We start from the raw sequence: 21,032 nt of genomic DNA, 5'->3' as shown, positions 1-21,032 counted from the left end.
AATTGTGTTTTGAGAGACGTTTTTTTACGCGAGTTAAGTTTATTTTGATTACGCACTCCAGTAACATACCTGACCACTTGGGGGCAGCAGATATACTTCAGTGAGACAGGTTTTTATTTTGAGCAGAAAGGTCCAAATTTGAGCTAAAAGGAAATGAGTGACAAATTCTACATGTCACCAAGTTGTTTCGATATTTTTTTTCCTGACAAACATCGGAACTTTCACATTGAAAAGTCAAATCAACTAATGCTGAAGTCTCTTGGTGTTGGGTCTGCCAAGCGGGCCTCTTATGGGTTATTTCTGGCAGGGTGGCTGCTGTTGATGCCTCTATTTGGACATGGAGGTGGTTCGATGTACTCTCAAGGAGATACTGCTGTCAGGGGGACATGCGTTGGGGGGCTTGTAACTTACGTCACAACTGTAGTTTGGACCCTGCGACATGGACCAACACATTGACACAACACAGCACCGTGGTTGAGTGACAGGGGGACTGAGCAGTGAGGAATTAATGTGAACATCAACAAAGCAACAGGAAGGGAAAAAGGGTGAAGCGTCCAAGCAGATAGGAGAGGAAGGTACACTGACTCTTGTTTTCATTTATTAGATTTGAATCGGGCAGCACTGTTTCTTTTACGTGTTTGTGAATAAACAAGACTGACGTTTTATTCCTACTGGCATGCAAATTACCACAGAACGAACAGCATTGATGTGGCAGGGTTCTAACGTTCAAGCAATGGATATTTGAACACAAATGCAACCCATCTATTTTAATCATTAAACATGGATTAACCCAATATTTGGGATGAGGAGTAAATTAGCTGCCACAGTGTGACATTGTAGCTCTTGTGGGTATACTGTACTCGCATATCTGCCAAGTGTCTATAAATACGCTGCAGAGATCAGCAAAGTTCATGTTTTTGTTTTGGAGGTTTGAAAAAGTTCGGACTGTGATGGTTTCATTTCAACATTGACAAAAAAATAAAAAAATAAAGTTACAGACTGAAAGAAAATGTTCGCATTTGGCAGGGAGTAACTTTTATGTGCTTGACCTTTTCAGCCCCCCCTGAATAACTTGTCAATGTGACAAATCTAATTTAAATCTAAAATGAAAACGTTATTGTCAAACGTAATCGGACACAATCGAAGCCAAGTTAGCATTGGATAGCTAAACAGAGAAAGCTAATTTTAGTGCGTATATAACAACAAAATAACACTAGCATATCAAAAAAAGTATTAGCAAACACATTGGTAATTTTCATTGATAATGTGATAGTAAGCTAAAAATGACATTGGAAATGATGCTATCATTTGGCTAACCATTACGCAATTCATACCTTTTGCAATTGAGCATTTTGTAGCTAAAACGATAACCATGAAATATACGTTGCTTTATGGCTGACGTAAACAAACTAATGGTATGCCAAAGCTTTCCTCATCAGCACAAATGGGAACATGATCCAATCCACTCCCAGCATGAGCTCATTAGCCCCCAACTGCCTCTCGAGTGGGGGCGTCATTTGAAATAGCTCAGGTAAGAGGAGCCACACATGGACAAGATGGGCCGGGACAAGACCGGGGTGACCCGGCGCTGGAGAACGGACGGCAGCTGTCGGCCATGTTCCCCCCCAATGGAAATATTGTCAGACGCTTGGAAATATCGGGGCCAAGGCCGGAACGGGACAGCTGCCGTCATCTTGTCCCCCCGCCCCACCACCACACCCCAAAAGAGATGACTTGAACAACCATGACACTTCTTTGTCACAGAATGCCTGATGAATTTCACACAGCAATCGAAAACTTGAAAATATGCGGGTCAACTTAAGCACAGCTATTCGCGATCGGTAACTTTCACCCAGGAATACTTCTTCAGAAAAAAATAAAGTACAATCACATATTTCAAGAAAAACAATTGTTTAAGAATGAACTCAGAAAAAAAAATTCCGACATGCAGTGAGTTATACCTCCAATAAAGTTCAGATGTTCTGGTAGGCTTTTCATGCTTACTTTGACTTTAGGTTATTTATGTACAGTTAGTTATTTAAATACAGTTACTAGTTACGTAATTGCAATTACACTGCCTTTAGAATGCAAAGTGACAAAGTGAATGAATTTGAGCTGTTCTCGAATGCTTCAAATGGGGGGCGAACACTGTCAAGTGCTGTATTCAGAATCAATGCTGATGTCGCTCGTGTAACAAATGTTTTTTCCCCCCGTGTTTGAAGGTGCAGTGTGTTGTGTCCAAAAAAGAACTAAAGAAAGAAAAAAGGAAAGAAAGCTTAGATCAGATTAAGACAGAAAGCTCCTATTCTTGTTAGCAAGCGACAAGAAGTGAGATGGCCCCCAAGAAGAAGGCCGCGCACCTGAAAAAGTCCTCGCTGGAGGCCCTCCCCCAGGTGATGGCGGAGACGACCTCGCCGACCCTGAAGGTGGAACGGCGCGGCGAAGGCGTGGTGGTGGTGGTGGAGAGTGCCGCCAAGAAGATCGAGCAGATGGCGGCGTTGGACATCGCTCAGCTCAACAGCCTCAACCTCCCCCTGCCGCCGCCCGTCCTCAAGCCCGGAGAGCGAGGCCTGGGGCTGGGCAGCGAGCTCACGCGCCCGCTGCACGGCAACGCGATGCTGGAGGAGCTCAGTAAGATGCGCCAGGAGAAGTGAGTTCAACAATTGCGATGTTACGACAATACAATGACGACATTTTCTTTTTTTTTTAATGTTATCTGACCTCATTAAACTTGCGACGTTCCTCATTAGGTTCTTGACCGATCTGGAGTTGAGCTGCAAGACCAAATCCTTTGACGTCCACAAGCTGGTGATCTCGTCCATCAGTCAGTACTTCAGGGAGATCCTGGCCAAAGATCCTGACATGAAGCGTCTGGAGTTGCCTTCACTCTCGCCTCTTGGTAGGACCAAAGTCGTATCCAAAATGACTAACCACTTGTAGTTTTTGTTCCCGGAACATGAAAAAATAAATAAAAGTTGCGGTCATTGTAGGGTTTTCCATTACTGCGCGACATTGTTGCTTTTTTTTCTGCTGTGGAATTGTCGTCCATTTTGTAGTGTCAGAGAACAAGCTTCGGGACAGAAAAGTCGGTGTGCTTGACAAATGATTTCGCAACTTCTAGAGGCGCTGAGAAGTAATCTTACAAAAAAAGGAAAAGGGGGAGACGGGGAATCTGACTATATTCTTGCAATATTCTGAATTTTGATCCTATTCTTATGCAGTTGCAAACTTTTTGTTGTCATATTTCGCCTACATACTCGCAAACGTCATTTCTCCTAAAATTTATTTCAAGAAAAAAATTAATTTAGTCCTACACATTTAATATTACAAATGTATTTTTTGTAACATTATACAGCTATTTTGCCTTGGAAAGTCTCGATTTGGTTCAGGATCGATACCATTTTTTTGCTCTTGAAAAAAAAAAACAAATTATGACAGTTTAAAACTACGGCTAAGTCATGGCAATTGTAACGACATACTGTAACTGTAACTGAGCAATTGCAATTAAGTCACTAAAGTAAAAGTACGCAAAAAAAGCCTACTCGAACAGCTGAACTTGATTTCGTTTTAAGTAGGTTCACCGTAACTGTTCTGTTCTGACACACATAAATCGTGGTTTTGAATGTGATTGCTTCATTCTGAACTTACTGACTGACTAACTTGCATTTCACATGAGTTTGAATGCGATGCGATTGGTTGATTGGGATCCCACCGTCAGGTCTGGCCAACGTGATCACGTTCGCTTACCTGGGCCGCGTCCACATGTCCCTGTACACTATCGGCTGCACGGTGTCGGCGGCGTCCACGCTACACATCCCGCAGCTGCTGAAGATGTGCGCCGACTTCCTGCTGGCCGAGCTCAACGTGCAGACGTGCGTGTACGTGTGGAACATCGCCGCCGCCTACGGCCTACAGCCGGTGTGCGACGCCGCCCGTCGCTTCGTGCTGGACAACTTTGTGCAGTTCGCCGACACGCCGCTGTTCACGCAGCTGACGCTGGAGCAGATCAGCGCCTTCCTGCAGGACGACTCGCTGGCGCTGCCCTCCGAGGTCGTCGCCTTCCAGGTATGCTTTTCCACACGGCCTGCAATCCACGTTGAAAGAGTCTACTCGGAAATAGCACATTTTTATGCTCGTAATTTTTTTGACAAAATCCCTTCTCTTTGAAAAATTTGTAACTTCATTCTAAAAAAATAAAATAAGCCTTTTTTCTAAAAACAAGTGAGCTTCAGATGTTCTAGTAGGCTTTTCCGAACTTCTTTTTTTTTGTTAGTTACAAAATAGGCAATGTGGCAATGTTCTGAATTTTCCAATCTTATTCAAACTAACAAGAATGATACTTACCGGTAATATAAAACAAAATTAATCAGAACAGTTCCTTTCTACTAGGTGCAGTTAGTCCAGAACTAATCTGACGTTTGAATGGGAGTCGGCACACATCTGCCACAAATTAAAGCGCCCCCAATAAACACCAAATAAAGTTCAGCTGTTCCAGTCGTCTTTTCATGACTTTTTTTTGCTTCCTGTTGCTGTTTTTTGTTACTTTAAGCGACATTTAATTACACTTACCGGTACATTTACTTACCATAGTTATAATTACTGCTACAATTACTGACTTACTGTAGGTGTGCCATTTTTTTACAAAATGATGTCTGATCAGAATATCAGTAAATCTGCCCATTTAAAAATATGCAACTTTTTACATCGAAAAAAAAAAATAGACTATGGAAAGCATAACAACAACAAGTGAATCATATGTGTGGCTGTCACGTGTCACAACAGAACGTGACTCGGGAGTGCAGACCGTCCCCCCCGCGTCAAACAATCCTCAACTCGATCCGCGCTTCAATGGGCGAGGAATTTCCTACAGGGCTCGGCGGCCTCGTGTCTATTTTCATCCGAGCGTCAAACCAGAACCGAGAGCAGCTGCTGCTCTGGCTTGTGACACCGAGTGTTTTCGAGCGAAATCAAACAGCTGAAGAAGGTTAAAGAGTTGCACCGGTGAGAAGAGCGCAACATTTTCGAGTGAGACTTTTTTGAGTTGGAATTTTAGAAGGATAAAATTATATTTTCTTGCGAAATTGAAGTCACAATTTTATGAGATTAAAGATGAATGTTTTGAAAAAATAATGACAAAAAATACTTTGGAATTATTCTGGAGGGGGGGGCAGTTGTAATCTTATCTTAAAATTTGGGGGCTTTTTAGCAAACAGTCAAAGTCCCATTGAGAAATAAGAATTGCTATCTTAGTATAATAAAATTAATTCCCGTTTTTTTGGAGAGAAAGTCAATCTTACAAGAAAAACAAATTGATTCTTAGATTTTTTTTGGTCATTATTCATCTTAAAAACTGTTTTGGAGACTTTTTTTCAAAGTTGGAATATTATGAGAAGCTGTTAAGTTAATTAATAACAAAATAAGTTTATTGTTTTCATAATACTGCAAATGTTTTTTTTTAAAACAACAATAGCTCTCATGAAATCGCAAATCTTTATATTCTCGTACCATTAGGAATTTCTCCTAAAAAAAAAAAGACTATTTCTAGTCAGATGTCATTGTATCCATTTACATCTTTTCGGTGTAGCCCTTCGTAATAACTGTATGACGAGAGAAAAAAGCGAAACGAAAGTTTACATGACGCACTTTTGTGTTTTGCCGGTGTGTTTTCCCAGCTGGCCATGAAGTGGCTGGATTTCGAGGCGTCCCGTCAGCCATACGCCGCGGCGCTGCTGTCTCACGTGCGCCTGGAGACTATCCCGGCGAGCGAGCTGGTGAGCCAGATCCAGACAGTGCCCCGTATGATGCAGGACCCGCAGTGCCACCGCCTGTTGGTGGACGCCATGAACTACCACCTGCTGCCCCACCAACAAAACTCCCTGCAGTCCCGCCGGACTCAGGTCCGAGGCAGTCAACAAGCTCTTATCGCTATCGGCGGGCGTCCGTCTCTTACCGAACGCGCTTTGAGCCGCGAGGTCAGTCGTCAATCATCTGATTGCCCATCAAACTGAAGTCCCATCTTGACCTTTGACCTCGGCCATGATCCAGGTGCTATGGCGGGAGCCCCGCGAGGGAGGCGCGGCCTGGCGTCACCTCACACAGCTGCCGGCCAAAAGCTTCAACCAGTGTGTGGCGGTCATGGATGGCTTCCTGTACGTGGCGGGTGGCGAGGACCAGAACGACGCCCGCAACCAGGCCAAGCACGCCGTCAGCACTCTCAGCAGGTGACACACTGACGAGAACACACACGAAATGGTTATACAAAACACAACGCTGTTCAAATTGTGAGGGAAAGAAAATTCACTTCATTCTCTTAATATTGCAAATTTTGCACAGTCACTGTAAGTTTTTGGTACTTCATTACTCTCTGAAACGGTTATTCTGGCAATATTGATTTTACCCCATGAAATTGTCTGATTTTCAAAATTTAATTTAATTTCGGTGCATTTTTTGTAATACTTCAAATGTATGATTTTTTTCTCGTAATATTGCAAATTTTTACATAAAACTAGGTTCTCTTCATGTTGCAAGAGAAAAAACAGAAACTAGATCAAATAATCAAGTGAAATAAAATTATGAAAAGCCGTGATCAGTAACACTCCATTTATTTTGTCTTACCATTCAGGTACGACCCTCGCTTCAACACGTGGCTCCACCTGGCCAACATGCGGCAACGCCGCACGCACTTCTCACTCTCAGCCAGCGGGGGGCGCCTTTTCGCCACGGGCGGCCGTAACATGGAGGGCCTGCTGGCCACTGTGGAGAGCTACCTGCCTTCGGCCAATGCTTGGCAGATGCGTGCCCCCATGGAGGTGCCGCGCTGCTGCCACTCCAGCGCCACGCTGCCGTCGGGCGACATCCTGGTGACAGGCGGCTACATCAACTGCGCCTACTCGCGCTCTGTGGCCTGCTACAGCGTGGAGGGCGACACCTGGACTGACAAGCCTGCCTTGGAGACGCCCCGTGGCTGGCACTGCTCCGCCACTCTCGGCGGCCAGGTGTACGTGGTGGGCGGCAGCCAGCTGGGGCCTGGGGGGGAGCGGGTGGATGTCCTGGCCGTGGAGGTGTTCTCCCCAGAGGGCGACGGGGCATGGAGTCGCGCCGCCCCGCTTCCCCTGGGGGTGAGCACGGCCGGCCTGTCCACTCTGGGGCCCGAGAAGCTGCATCTCATCGGAGGCTGGAACGAAGCGGAGAAGCGCTACAAGGCAGCCGTCCAGACCTACCACCCGGCTACGGACAGCTGGGCCCGTGCCGAGGACCTGCCCGAACCCACGGTGGGGGTGTCGTGCTGCGCGCTGGCTCTGCCGCCCCGGCAGGCGCCACGCCGCCAGCAACACCGCAACATGCCGGCCCACGAGGAGTCGCAGCCACAACAGCAGCAGCCGGCCGGGAAGAACCGAAGCCGGGAAAGCAGCGTGCCACCGCCACAAAGCGTCACGGCGTAAAGAGGACGTCTGTCGAGGGCATCCGGGCCAGCATCTCTGCTCAATATGATATTCATCGCCAACGGAAATCAGCACGAGACAAACCATTTGGAATGGAATCGCGTAGCGTATTGAGAACGTAGGGGTAGAACAAAATCTCAGAGTAATGAAGTGCAGTAAAAATAAACTACAATAGGATCAGAGAGTCATGAAATATTAAAACAACTGGTTTGGGTAAACTCTGAAAGAAATACAAATAACGGATCAGTTGAGCCACTGAGAACAAGAGTGGGCCAACTGTTGTCGTTTTGCAGGAGACCAATTGAACATTTGATGTCTGCAATTAACAGCAGAGTGACTTATATGGCAATGCTTCTGGATACCCTGTAAAAATAATTTCAAGGCAACAAACTATTTTATGTATTTTGAATGTAAAAATTGGCTTTTCCGCAATTTTAACAAAGACGATACAAAACTAATTGTACCTTGCAATGTTCCCTGCCCACTTAAAGATATAAGTAAAAACAACTCCGCAAATTGTTTGGCTGAAAACAACTTGCTTGCTTCGTCGTGCTAACATTGTTGCCCTGAATGGCTATAATTCAGATTTAAAAGTTGTCCCAACTCAAATTACTGTTTTCAACCGCTTTTAAGCATTTACCATATATGATTTGGGGCTTGAATCATTTTGCTTGCACTTTCACTTACAAATGAGGTGCTGCGATTGATTGTCTTCCGTGTCATGGGTGCAATCCTAGTCATCGATTCTGCCTGAAAGAAACAAACTACAATTAGGAAAAAAAATGAATTAAAATAACACTTTTGCGAAGAAATGGTCTAAATCCAACCAGTCGTCACAAATGTCATGATTACATTACATTACACTTCACAGTGGTCTTTCAGGCTCAGAATCTCACTTTCTGGGAGTTGGCCCAGTTCTTACAAAAGTGGATCAGGAAGAGTGCTGACTGCTCCCTACAGGTCAAAATAGGAACTGACCCTTGATTGAGAGAAGTCATCAGAAAAAAATCATTACAAAAAATCTCCACAGAAAAATGTCAGAAAGGAAATTGGCCCAGTCAAATTCCCAGTGGCTCAAATTAGGGTCATCAAAACCTTTGAAAAAATAAAGCAAGAAATCATTCATTTGGGGTTAATCATACTCAGAATGTCCTACAATGCAAGAGAACAGATTCAATTGGGGCTAAACTCCAAATCTTCACATTAGAAAATGATATCAAAATGAGGATGAATAAATATATCTGAAATAAATATTACGGTTAATAATCCAAATCTAAAAAGAATTACCAGTAAGCGGGATTCAAATTACAGCTGCCTGAGGGGAAATCATCAACAGGATATGAATAAAATACAACAAAATAAATTAGGGCAAATGGTCAAAAGCCAAAAGCTAAAAAAACAAAAAACAAAACCAAAAGACATAAGGCCATTTTAAAGAAATGTGCTAAAATAATCATATTTTTCCATAATCTTGATATAATAAAATGCATGCAATTTTTAAAAGAATGAAATGCAAGGTTGTGACTTTTGGCTTGTCCCGTAAAAACTAAATTTGGCTAAAATTAAAGATGAAAGTCGTCATTCTCAAATGTACTAAAAATCACTCCTAAAAAAAAAAGATGAATCAAGCAGGAGCAGTTGCAGGTTCGGCATACTCTGAGGGATGAAAATGAGAAAAATTTGTGGAGAGGGAATCTCCCAAGAGCGAGGAAGCAGAAAGCTGAAGAAAGGATGACAAAAGATGAACATGGGAAGAGTCGGAAGCGGTTGCATTGTGGAGCCAATTGGCCCAATGACAAGAACATCACATTGGTTGTTGTCTCTGAGGTTCAGAGCCTTCGTTGTCAGCACAGGAGGCTACGTTGGAAAGGGAAAAGTTCATGTATTATTTATGACATAAGAGAGGAAGAATAAAGTCCTGCCATAAAAATAAATAAATGTGTAAGATTGTGTGAACTACAGTGAGACACCAAAGTGACTTATCAGAAAAATCAACTCACATTTTGAGGTTTCACCGAATAAAAGCCAAACTGAACCAAAAAAAAAACTTGCCTTCTCTATTGTCCTCAAAAGAGCATGCTGGGAAATGAATCTCACATGAAATCAGGTTTTGAAAGCCACACTTTCAATGACATAATTCGTAAGACATTTATGTGTACTTTTTTTTAAAGACAAAAGTAACCAAACAAGTCGATTTTTGTGCCAGCAAACAACAGTACAAATCTGTGCAATTATTTGCACATTCGTGACTCTTTTTCTGATCAAGACCACTCATGACTACAGCAATGAAAATAAAGACAGGACCAGTCTAATCTTTTCTAATTTTTATTTCTTTCTTACAAAGATGTTCCAGGTGGTCCTTTACTTGCCAGGGAGGATGATGCCATCGTACTGAAACAAGAACAGAAGACAAAGCAAGGACGAGCGGTTATCAAGCGGCGTTATTTGGACAACATCCGTTGGGCATGTGTTGCACTGACTTTCTGCTGGAACCAGCGCATGGACTCCTCTTTGCGGATGCGGTGCTTGAAGCCGATGCGGCCGCGTTTCCGCTTCTTGTCAGCGATGCTGAAACCCGGTCGCCCCAGAACCTGAACGCGACAGTTTAGTCACAAAACATGAAGCCGACCCAAGACGAGCCCACGCCCCAAGTCTACGTACCACGTAAAAGTCGAGTCCGTAGATGCCAATGCTGGGGTCGTACTTGATACCCAGATCGATGTGCTCCTGGATGCCAAAGCCAAAGTTTCCGGTGTCGGAGAAGTTGTTTTTTCTGAGCTCGTACTCACGCACCTGCAGCATAAAGTGACGCTTCACTTGAAAGTCCCTTCATAGCAAAATGGTTCGCATTCCTCTCACGAAAAAAAAGTCAACTAGGCGGCGTGGCCCCCATGGGACCTCTGAGAAGCTGATTTCAAGACATATTGGAGAAGGCAGTGTCAAATATTGAACATAAGAGAAGGGAGTAGAAAGTGATATTTCAGCTTGCGATTGTCAGTCGCGCGCACACTCACCCTGAGTCCTTTCTCCAAGATCTCCTCAGCTTTGGCACCGCGGACGGTGCAGTGCACGGCAATCTTCTCGTTTCTGCGGATGCCGAACGATCTCACGGTGTAGCGAGCTGCAACAGATGCAAACAGGCAAAAGATGAGAGGTGGAAAAAGAAGCAAGCAAGGGTGACTTATTGTCATTATCCAACCCGTCTCGTTTTGTAGCTCACGTGCTACGTTCAAGACCGTGGGGAATCTGGTAATATCCACACTTGGGGAGTTTGGCATGTTTGCGGTGACTATCAAAAAAATATTATATTTTGAAAAACCACTTTTTTGTGAGGAACATTCGACTTTTAAATCAAATAAAGTTCCATTTCTGATTGCACCGTTGCAAATCCCTTGTGGTGCACCAATGATCTGCTGACATCAAACAACGCTTTTGCTTCTTCTCTTTCGGGGGGACAAAAACATTCAACTTTAGCTTGCAACGCCGCAGAGGGTGCCGTCATTCCCGTTGGGTTTGGCAGCCAGACCGCTCACCCTTGGAGAAGACGGGAGTCTGTCCTGTAAGCTGCTCTAACACTTTCGCGGCTCGGGTCAGCCTGTCGCCGCTTTCCCCCACGCAGATGTTCAGGCAGAGCTTGCGGATGCGCAACTCCTTCATGGAGTTCTCCTTCTTCTCACCTTGTTCCTGACAAAACAACATTGGACTGATTTCAGCAAAACAGACAATGACAGTTCACTGCTATGCGCGTCTGCCTGCACATTTTGGAGGATCAAAAAATATATTTAATTCGTCATCTATGGCAGAAACGTATAAAGACAGGCAGAACAACCAATGCTCTTCAAGAAATGTAAACATATTTAAGATGTAAAACCACCTATTGTCAGTTCCCAGATTTCAGGCTCAGCGTTAATTTGGATCATTACTTCCGGATATAGGCAGAGTCCTATTTGAAAGTGTGGCTTAAGATTTTTCTGTGAAGCATGTGCTTGTTTCAATAAAGGTTTAGAACCATTGGCCAACATGCCCTACAAATCCCCGCTGATCGCTTCACTAAATAGCACTAACGCGCAATAGAAGTAGGCTAAATGCGACGTGTTGTTGTCAAGTCAAAATAAATAAATAACGCAAAGGTCTACTTGACCCGTTGCTGAGAACTGCGTCATAAACGTGAACTTTTCTTATTACGATTAGCTAAGTTTGGGCTCCGTTTTCAGGCAACTAGCCTTAGCCACTTTACATATTTCCGGGAATTTAAACCTATCAATCGTCGTATAATACGACTTCAGATATTTCGAAGAAAAGAGCCGTGAACGAAACGGCTGCTTATACGGGTCCGCAGCTCCGATGTTTGCGGATTTCGACGGCGTCTTTGCAGCGGTTCATTCGTATGCGCTGATGTGCTACTCACCACCATGTTGGATCGCTGGAAGAGAACGTACAACTTCCGGTGAAAGTATTTATATGTACGTGCGGCCTGGAAACCAGTCCGATAAAGGATCACGGCATAAAACGTCGGTTCCCCGTTTGTATTAACGTAATACAGTACAAACGAAAATAATTATTATAATAATAATTAAAAATGTATTGACTCATACACGGGCGGTCGACTGAATTGCACGTCCACCTCACAATGCACAGGTGCAGGGTTTGATTCTTGGTTCGCCTTCCTTTGTGGAGTTTGAACGTTCTCCCTGTGCCTGTGTGGGTTTTCTCCGGGTACTCCGGTTTCCTCCCATTTTCCAAAAACATGCATGGCAGGTTAATAGAACTCAACTCATTTCAACTGTATTTATAGAGTACTTTTAAACAGCCATCACTGCATACAAAGTGCTGTACATGGAGCAACTAACATATATGCAACAATAGCGCTACAAATCAGTAATATCCAACAATAAAGCTATAAATCAGTAACAAATATGGTAGAAGGCACCAACAGTAAAACTAAGATCAGATCCGAGTCATGTCGAGATAAAAATAGTCCCTAAGTGTGATTGTCGATGTGTGCGAATGGTTGTTTGTCCATGTGTGCCCTGCGATTCATGTGAATTAACTATAATCACATCTACAGTTTTATATACTGAACATTTTAGAATTGGTCAGCAATATTGCACTTCCCATTTTGTATGAATATTACATAATTTGCTCAAGGGCACCTCAACAGTAGTCTGCAACCAGACTAGCATCTTTCCAACAACAAGTTGCCTTTCTGTTTATTTGCACATGGTATGTATATTATTGATGGATGTCACCAAGAACAGCTCAGATTTAAGAATGTCTCGGATTTATCTACAGGTAGCTCCTTTCAAGAGACCCAAGGATGATCAACAACTATTGGTGGACATGAACATTTATTTTTGAGTTTGTGTTCATGCTATTGAAAGGTATTTGTGACATTAGATTCGGCCAGTCGTCTGAAAATTTGATATATATTCATACACTGGTTAACAGACTGCAAATGATTAGATGTTCTAATATGTTCCCTTAGAACAGACAAAGAAGAGAAACTTGATTTGGTCACGCATCAAGTGTTTATTTTTCTGACTTCAATGTAACAGAGTAAGATTGCATTTATTCCAAAAAGGAAGGCATCTCCTCCTTTCCTACGGACACTTTTCCAGTGATTTTTAATAAGCAGAAGCCAGTCCATGAGGAGCGAACTGATCAGAGGAGAAAACGGCCAGTTGGAGGACACGCCGGCGACTTTCCGTTGCGGACCCCGCATGGTGCCGATTCATTTTTTCTGTGCCTTCTGTGCGGCCTTGGTGACCTTCCCGCCGGTGGACTGGGCCTTCTCCACCGATTTGATGACACCGACGGCCACCGTCTGCCTCATGTCTCGCACGGCAAAACGGCCTGCAATGACAAGCAAAGGGTGTGTTAAGTTTGCGGTTGCAGCATTATTACCCTTTAAAAATGTCTTTGAATGCATTTTTACACTATATAACAATCCTCACAGAGGCCGATATTCTTTATCCTCTGAAGAATGGCTACTACTACAGCGGTTTACTGAGGAGTTTTGACCTTCTCCGTGTATAATCGTGTATGTATTATACTACCCCAGTTGCCCAAAACACCTGTAGGAGTATCATGAAGTCCACTGAATTGAGTTTACGTGACTATATATATAGAATTTCAATTCACTGCAATGAAATATGACGATTTGAGATCCGAGATACATTTATGGCCCTTTCATACCACAAGATGGCTCCAGAGTTTTGTCTAATCCTGAAGATTGATTGATTTCTCTCGAATGAGAAGGGAAGATCTTTGTACTGTATTTAGGAAGAGGTTCAAAATTCAGCCTGGGGTGTTCGAAAAAATTACAGAGCATCATTACCACATGTACATGTGCAGTTTAGTAGCTTTTTTGTTTTCAAAATAAAATCATCTGCAGTATTTGCCATTAATGTCAGGTCAGTAAAACAAGGCGGAAGTGTTTTTGTTAATTCTAGATTATGGAATATTTTTAGATGGGGGGGGGGCACTCACCAAGGGGTGGGTACTGAGAGAAAGGCTCCACCGTCATGGGCTTCTGTGGTGTCATGTTGACGATGGCAGCGTCTCCGGACTTGACAAATTTGGGGTTTTCCTCCAGCACTTTGCCAGAACGACGGTCGATCTTCTGAAGGAGTTCGGTGAATTTGCAAGCGATGTGAGCCGTGTGGCAGTCCAGCACAGGACTGTAGCCATTGGCGATCTGGCCCGGGTGGTTCAGAACAATGACCTTGCACGAGAAAAAAATGCGGAGATGAGGTTATACGGGTATTATCTACTGAACACAAAAGATAAACACAAAACTTTTCTTTTGACTCACTTGAGATTTGAAAGTCGAAGCTCCCACCGGAGGATCGTTCTTGGTGTCGCCCACCACGAACCCCCGGCGGATCTCCTTCACCGACACGTTCTTGACGTTGAAGCCGACGTTGTCGCCGGGCATGGCCTCGGCCAAGGCCTCGTGGTGCATCTCCACGGACTTGACCTCGGTGGTCAGGTTGGTGGGAGAGAAGGTGACAACCATGCCGGGCTTCAGGATGCCGGTCTCCACACGGCCGACGGGGACGGTTCCGATACCTGAGCAGGGAACGGGAGGCGCTTAGCATATGCTCTCATAAGCTTCGTGAAGCATCAACAGACTGGAGTCTTGTCAGGGTCTCCAAGGTGCTTTGGGGGGTTGGAAAATGATTTCCAGGTTATTCCACTGCCCCCCTCCTTCCTTTTTTAAAAATAAATTATACATTATCATTATTATTACTGTACGACATCGCGACCCTGCCGTTGTGTTCCATGAATTTGTGTTAGGAATTTTACAAGTTGCGATTGTCTGAATAGGAAATAACACAAATCAACTCGCGACCACTTTAAAATACTTCCTTGACACCAAGAGCAGAAAATATGCAAATAGCTGAGGATACGTTCTACAGAAAGAATAGTGAAAACTATATTTTTTTAGTGGCCTTTTTTTATTGGGTGGCACGCCATTTTATCTTGTGAAATGTACGCCTTGGATTAAGAAAGCAGTCATTGTTGATTTGGTTTTAGAAGATGAGAAAATAGAAATACTTGCCTCCAATTTTGTAGACATCCTGCAATGGCAGGCGGAGGGGCTTTTGGGTGGGACGTTCAGGAGGGAGAATGGAATCCAGAGCACTGTACAGGGTGTTACCACTGGCCTTGCCCGCCTTGCGCTCTATTTGCCAGCCCTTGAACCACTTCATCTACAGAGACAAACAAATGTCACAGTTACAACCACACAGTTTCCGACACATTTGAATTTTTGCAATTCCATACTTTTTCTTAACCCTATTCCAAATAGGTGACGTCTCAAAATCGAATTGAAAGAAATCTGATTAAACAAAAAAAGCAACAAATACACACAGCGACTATATTTGTAATATATTCTATGCAGCAGCGAAGAAGGAGCAGCACAATGTGCACCGAGTTGAAACCAAAAATGTTGCATGATAGTGCCATTTACATATTTTTTTAAAAATCTTAGTTTTAAGACAATTAAATGTATCGAATTATTATGACATTTCAGGCGTTGCAAATTTGCATACAGGCTGGCAGTCACTCACGAGTGCGGGTGAATCGTCACCTTATCACTAGGTTCCAGCATGTTGTCTCCGTGCCATCCTGAGATGGGGACGAAGGGAACGGCTATGGGGTTGTATCCGATCCTCTTGATGTAGGTGCCGACTTCCTTGGTGATTTCCTCAAAACGGCTCTGGCTGTAAGGGGGCTCAGTGGAGTCCATCTTGTTGACTGCGACGATGAGCTGCTGCACGCCGAGGGTGTAGGCCAGCAGGGCGTGTTCGCGGGTCTGCCCGTTCTTGGAGATACCGGCCTCAAACTCGCCGACGCCGGCAGCGACGATCAGCACGGCGCAGTCGGCCTAGAATTCATTCACATCAATTGTCAAGATAATGTAACAAATGTAAAGTGTTGTACCAAAGAATCATGATGTAAGCTAACAGTCAAGCAAAGTGTTATTATAATAAATAATACATTTTATTTATAAGCGCCTTTCAAGACACCCAAGGACACTTTACAATAACAAAAAACACAAAACAATAAAGTATGGATAAGACTGTCAACAGTGCACAGCGCATGTGTGTTGATGTTTCAAAGTACCTGAGAGGTGCCAGTGATCATGTTCTTGATGAAGTCACGATGTCCAGGGGCATCGATGACGGTCACGGAGTACTTATCAGTTTCGAACTTCCATAGAGCAATGTCGATGGTGATGCCGCGTTCCCGTTCGGCCTTGAGCTTGTCCAGCACCCAGGCGTACTTGAAGGAGCCCTTGCCCATCTGGGGGAGTGGGAGGAATATCATTTACTATTCATTCATTCATTCATCTTCCTAACCGCTTGATCCTCACTAGGGTCGCGGGGGGTACTGGAGCCTATCCCAGCTGTCTCCGGGCAGTAGGCGGGGGACTCCACGCTCACACTCATTTACTATATGATGTAAATTTCAGTGGTAATTGTTTACATCCAGTGGACACAAAAAAAAAAAAGAAAAATGGTGAGAGGTTGGTAACTAAAAACTGAAATGTGCTTGCACATGTATGCACACCCTGCTATAGCCGCAACGCGGTTATGTTCAGAATGAACGTACCACATCCAATTTCATCTTGAGTTAGCCCACAACTGCCAACATTTTAATGCCCTCTGACCAACCCCAAATGAGCTTCAGATGTTCTGGTATGTTTTCCTTGACACTTTTCGTTTTTGGTCACCAAGTTAGGTGCGATAGCAGCTTCTGAACTACATTTACTTGATTAAAGATCAAATGTATTAGGTACAGTTTCATTTATAGCTCACAATACTTTGGGTGTAGAGTTCAAGTTACAACAGTAGGTGGCACTAACAGCCAGGAAATGAAAAGCAGCATGAAAAGGGGAAAAAAACGCTGACGACCAACCTCGGCGGCTTCTTTCTCGAACTTCTCGATGGCTCGTTTGTCGATGCCGCCGCATTTGTAGATCAAGTGACCGGTGGTGGTGGACTTCCCGGAGTCGACGTGGCCAATGACCACGATGTTGATGTGCGTCTTTTCCTTGGCCATTTTAAGCTACTGACCGAGAAAGAACGATCAATATTAATAATCTCCGAGACATGTTTATTAAACGAAACCAACCCAACATTTATGTCTATCGATGCTTTGGTCAATTCGGTTCGTCATTTCTCAGTCGGGGCCACGCCTTTGTACATCACGTGCTCTGCCTCCATGTTGCGCCGCCGCCATATTGTCACGTCCGAACTGAAGCTGGTGCTCGCACACAGCGGCGGCGGCGCGCGTATGTGGAGGGGAACATAACCGACAGAAAACTTTCTGACCGTTAACTACGCTTCGGACCTCGATGTCAAATGTTTAAGTCAGTATGTGAAGTTAAGTGAATTTCCCAACTGACTTTGTGATATTAAAATACAACCGACACACAAAAATGTACGCATTTCATTGGAGAAACCCGAGAATTCAGATTGTGGGGATAGAATCTTACCAACCCACGGAAGGAAACCAGTAGTCCACCTAGGTCTGAATGGGTGAAAAGACAGAGCCCGGAAACACCTGAGGCTTTTATACACATGGGGAACAGGGTGGAGTCAGGTACCCTTACCTGTCATCATTTCAGTAACCGGAGTCATAGGCCAGACTGACATGCATTCCTGAGTAACTGGCTTAACATTCTCAGTTAAGCGCCAAGGTCCTTGAGCAGAAAAACAAGTTTACAAGCTGTCTCCATTTTTTTTTCAAATACATTTTTATTAGTTACCAGCAGCTTTCATTTCCAATCCAATTTTGTGGCATTTGAACATCCAATATATACCACACCTCTAAACCTTAATCTTTAAGAGGCACCGTCATGTGTTTCGGGTGACTGACAAGGCCGCAAAGTTCTTTTTCCTGCGAAAACTTTTGCGATGAGTTTTAATCAGCATAAGCCAGTCCTTGAGCAGAGAGCTGTGCCTCAGAGATGATCCGGGGTGGGCCGAGGAGAGTGGGGAAGATGGGGTGGCCAGCTGCTGTCGGCACACGTCCCCTTGCTGGATGTTCTGCACGACCATTCATTTCTTCTTCTGGGCCTTCTCTGCGGCCTTTGTTGTCTTCCCGCTCACCTCCTTGGTCTCCACAGTCTTGATGACGCCAACGGCCACCGTCTGCCTCATGTCACGCACGGCAAAGCGACCTGGGGAAATGGCAGGGGAAGAGCGTTAGAAATGTCACATGCAAATGTGTAACAGATTGTTTCAGAGCTCTCACCAAGGGGAGGGTAAGAAGAGAAGGGCTCCACCACCATGGGCTTTTGGGGGACCATCTTGACGATGGCAGCATCTCCGGACTTGATAAACTTGGGGTTGTCCTCAAGCTTCTTGCCAGAACGACGGTCGATCTTTTCAATGAGCTCCTTGAACTTGCAGGCGATGTGAGCTGTGTGGCAGTCCAGCACGGGGGCATAGCCCTCGTTGATCTGGCCAGGGTGGTTCAGGATGATAACCTAGGAGGGGGATTTTTTTTTTACATTTACTATGTGAACCAGGTGGTCACATCAGTTTCAATCCCAACGCAGGATACTCACCTGAGCATTGAAGTTATCAGCACCCTTGGGGGGGTCGTTCTTGGTATCGCCTGCAACAAAACCGCGACGGATCTCCTTGACGGACACATTCTTGACGTTGAAGCCGACGTTGTCGCCGGGGACGGCTTCGGGGAGGGACTCGTGGTGCATCTCCACGGATTTGACCTCAGTGGTCAGGTTGGTGGGAGCAAATGTGACGACCATGCCAGGTTTCAGAATGCCAGTCTCAACACGACCCACGGGCACTGTTCCGATACCTGGACAGACAGTAGGTTTGTTGCTGACAACTCAATAGAATTAAAAACAAAATGGCATCACGCCTCTTACCTCCAATTTTGTAGACATCCTGCAGGGGCAGGCGGAGGGCCTTGTCTGTGGGACGTGAGGGGGGTAGGATGGCATCCAGAGCCTCCAGCAGAGTGGTGCCGTTGGCATTGCCCTCCTTGCGCTCCACCTTCCAGCCCTTGAACCAGCCCATCTAGAAAGACACAAATGTCAAATTCCCATTCATGATGATTCACAAATCCTACAGGTGGCATCTGCTTCTCACCTTGCTACTGGCCTCCAGCATGTTGTCTCCATGCCACCCAGAGATGGGGACGAAAGCAACAGTCGCGGGGTTGTATCCGATCTTCTTGATGTAGGTGCTGACTTCCTTGGCGATTTCCTCAAAACGGCTCTGGCTGTAAGGGGGCTCAGTGGAGTCCATTTTGTTGACTCCAACGATGAGCTGCTTGACACCCAGGGTGAAGGCCAACAGGGCGTGCTCGCGGGTCTGGCCATTTTTAGAGATACCGGCCTCAAATTCACCGACTCCGGCAGCGACGATCAGCACAGCGCAGTCGGCCTGTAATTTCAAAGACAATTACTCCACTGAAATAAGTACGAGTCTAGTTTGCATTCCTTATATTACCTGAGATGTGCCAGTGATCATGTTCTTGATGAAGTCCCTGTGTCCAGGAGCATCAATGATGGTCACGTAGTACTTGCTGGTCTCAAACTTCCACAGAGCAATGTCAATGGTGATACCACGCTCACGCTCCGCTTTCAGCTTGTCCAGAACCCAGGCATACTTGAAGGAGCCCTTGCCCATCTGAGAACACATTTCACCCCAAAATTTAGCAAAATTTTTAAGCGCCCCCCCCCCAAAAACGTAAAAAGTCAGAGCGAGTTTTCACCATGGCATGTTGCTAAGTCATTCTGGGAGATTTAAGAACCCATTGCGCATGCGCAGAAACGGACACGCCCTTTTTCCGACAGCTCAGCGGGAGCACGCTGGCGCCGCCATTTTGAAAGAGTGCAGTAAGTGCGGCGTAAAAAAATTACCTCAGCGGCCTCCTTCTCGAACTTCTCAATGGTCCTCTTGTCGATGCCACCGCACTTGTAGATCAAGTGACCGGTGGAGGTGGACTTGCCAGAGTCGACGTGGCCAATGACCACGATATTGATGTGCGTCTTTTCCTTGGCCATTGTTGTAGTTTCTGTGAGGATAAATTATGGGGTTATAGGACGAAATCGTCATTTTTAAGCAACCTATGGTCATTACATGCGTATCGGCAAATTAAAAGTAAAACAAACTGTCTAGCTCGTAGGAATTTCTCGCTTCAGCCCGCTGGTATCGTAAGGCCAAGCCAGACGGCTAGCTAGCGGTTAGCACGATGCTAACAGGCCTCGCCGGCGCAAGGCCGGACCAGACACGTGTTTCGAATATCACGTCGTAATTTTCCATTCAATATAGAAATAATATTCAAAATGTCTTCTGGTCCAGAAGCGCAGAAGTGACAGTCTTCAAGACACCTACTGCCCAAGGAAAGAAAAGAGCGGCCATTTTAGGACACTCCCTTTGTCCTTCTCGTAATCAAAGTACGAGGAAGTTAGTTCAACACCAAACCTGAATCGAAGGATGCATACATTAGATAATAGTCCGAATGAATATAGAGTTTCGTTTAAATTCGGCCTTAGAACTGACATGCCGCTAATTATATAACACGCCGCTAAGGCAACACAAAAAAATGTCAGCGCCTAGATAATGGTTTCATCAGGACACTAATGGGAGGATGCTAAGAAAGCCGCCTTCTTTGACGAAGCAGTAGGACTTTGAAAATGGCCACTTACCGGTGTTTCTGGGTTTGTGCGGCCAAAGCTGCTGCCCCTATACCAGGTAACAGAAAGAGAACCAAAGTCTTTCGACGTCAGCTTTTATACTATCATGGGTACCGTGATTTCCGGTCATCCCCCCCTCCCCCCGTTCTGCCTCGAGGCGAGCAAATCAAATTGCGCTGTGTTAATGTGATGTCACGACGCATGAAACGTGAAGGACGCGAGTACCCGGATGCTCAACTATGGCGTTCACTTCTGGAGTTCACGACGAGAAACATGTTGGGATTGAAATGGGGCTGAAAAGGCCCTTGGCATCAAGGGATTCCATCCGGGAATCATATTTGTAAATGCATATTTTGCCATAAGGAGGACTATGGGGTAAAACACATCCCACTACCTCAAATGAC

The 21,032-nt window shown here is 44.9% G+C and overlaps 4 protein-coding genes across 4 annotated transcripts; 1 reads left to right on the top strand and 3 right to left on the bottom strand.

The window, feature by feature from the left end:
* The first annotated feature begins 436 nt into the window (after positions 1-436).
* klhl43 (kelch-like family member 43) lies at positions 437-7,884 on the top strand. The gene is made up of 7 exons (XM_052072559.1): positions 437-575; positions 2,223-2,650; positions 2,751-2,899; positions 3,719-4,065; positions 5,673-5,972; positions 6,046-6,221; positions 6,623-7,884. The coding sequence occupies exons 2-7, from the start codon at positions 2,334-2,336 to the stop codon at positions 7,440-7,442; spliced, it is 2,109 nt and encodes a 702-aa protein (XP_051928519.1). The 5' UTR covers positions 437-575; positions 2,223-2,333; the 3' UTR covers positions 7,443-7,884.
* A 1,870-nt stretch (positions 7,885-9,754) lies between these two features.
* rpl11 (ribosomal protein L11) lies at positions 9,755-11,840 on the bottom strand. Its single transcript, XM_052072637.1, has 6 exons — positions 11,772-11,840; positions 10,976-11,126; positions 10,457-10,563; positions 10,104-10,235; positions 9,923-10,033; positions 9,755-9,833 (listed from the first exon to the last, which is right to left on the bottom strand). Exons 1-6 carry the CDS (start codon positions 11,823-11,825, stop codon positions 9,804-9,806), a joined length of 585 nt encoding a protein of 194 aa, XP_051928597.1. The 5' UTR covers positions 11,826-11,840; the 3' UTR covers positions 9,755-9,803.
* Positions 11,841-12,951: 1,111 nt separating this feature from the next.
* Positions 12,952-17,595, bottom strand: LOC127605026 (elongation factor 1-alpha-like). The gene is made up of 8 exons (XM_052072583.1): positions 17,453-17,595; positions 16,869-17,018; positions 16,074-16,253; positions 15,538-15,834; positions 15,007-15,157; positions 14,257-14,513; positions 13,932-14,166; positions 12,952-13,295 (listed from the first exon to the last, which is right to left on the bottom strand). The coding sequence occupies exons 2-8, from the start codon at positions 17,010-17,012 to the stop codon at positions 13,174-13,176; spliced, it is 1,386 nt and encodes a 461-aa protein (XP_051928543.1). The 5' UTR covers positions 17,013-17,018; positions 17,453-17,595; the 3' UTR covers positions 12,952-13,173.
* A 265-nt stretch (positions 17,596-17,860) lies between these two features.
* On the bottom strand, positions 17,861-20,787 carry LOC127605025 (elongation factor 1-alpha). Its single transcript, XM_052072582.1, has 8 exons — positions 20,641-20,787; positions 19,852-20,006; positions 19,439-19,618; positions 19,076-19,372; positions 18,853-19,003; positions 18,526-18,782; positions 18,210-18,444; positions 17,861-18,135 (listed from the first exon to the last, which is right to left on the bottom strand). Exons 2-8 carry the CDS (start codon positions 19,993-19,995, stop codon positions 18,014-18,016), a joined length of 1,386 nt encoding a protein of 461 aa, XP_051928542.1. The 5' UTR covers positions 19,996-20,006; positions 20,641-20,787; the 3' UTR covers positions 17,861-18,013.
* Between the last annotated feature and the right edge of the window lie 245 nt (positions 20,788-21,032).

Source organism: Hippocampus zosterae, chromosome 7, assembly GCF_025434085.1.
Source record: "Hippocampus zosterae strain Florida chromosome 7, ASM2543408v3, whole genome shotgun sequence".
NCBI classification, from domain to species: Eukaryota; Metazoa; Chordata; class Actinopteri; order Syngnathiformes; family Syngnathidae; genus Hippocampus; species Hippocampus zosterae.
Note: the sequence above shows the minus strand (reverse complement) of the source record. Positions and strands in the feature narration are given on the sequence as shown.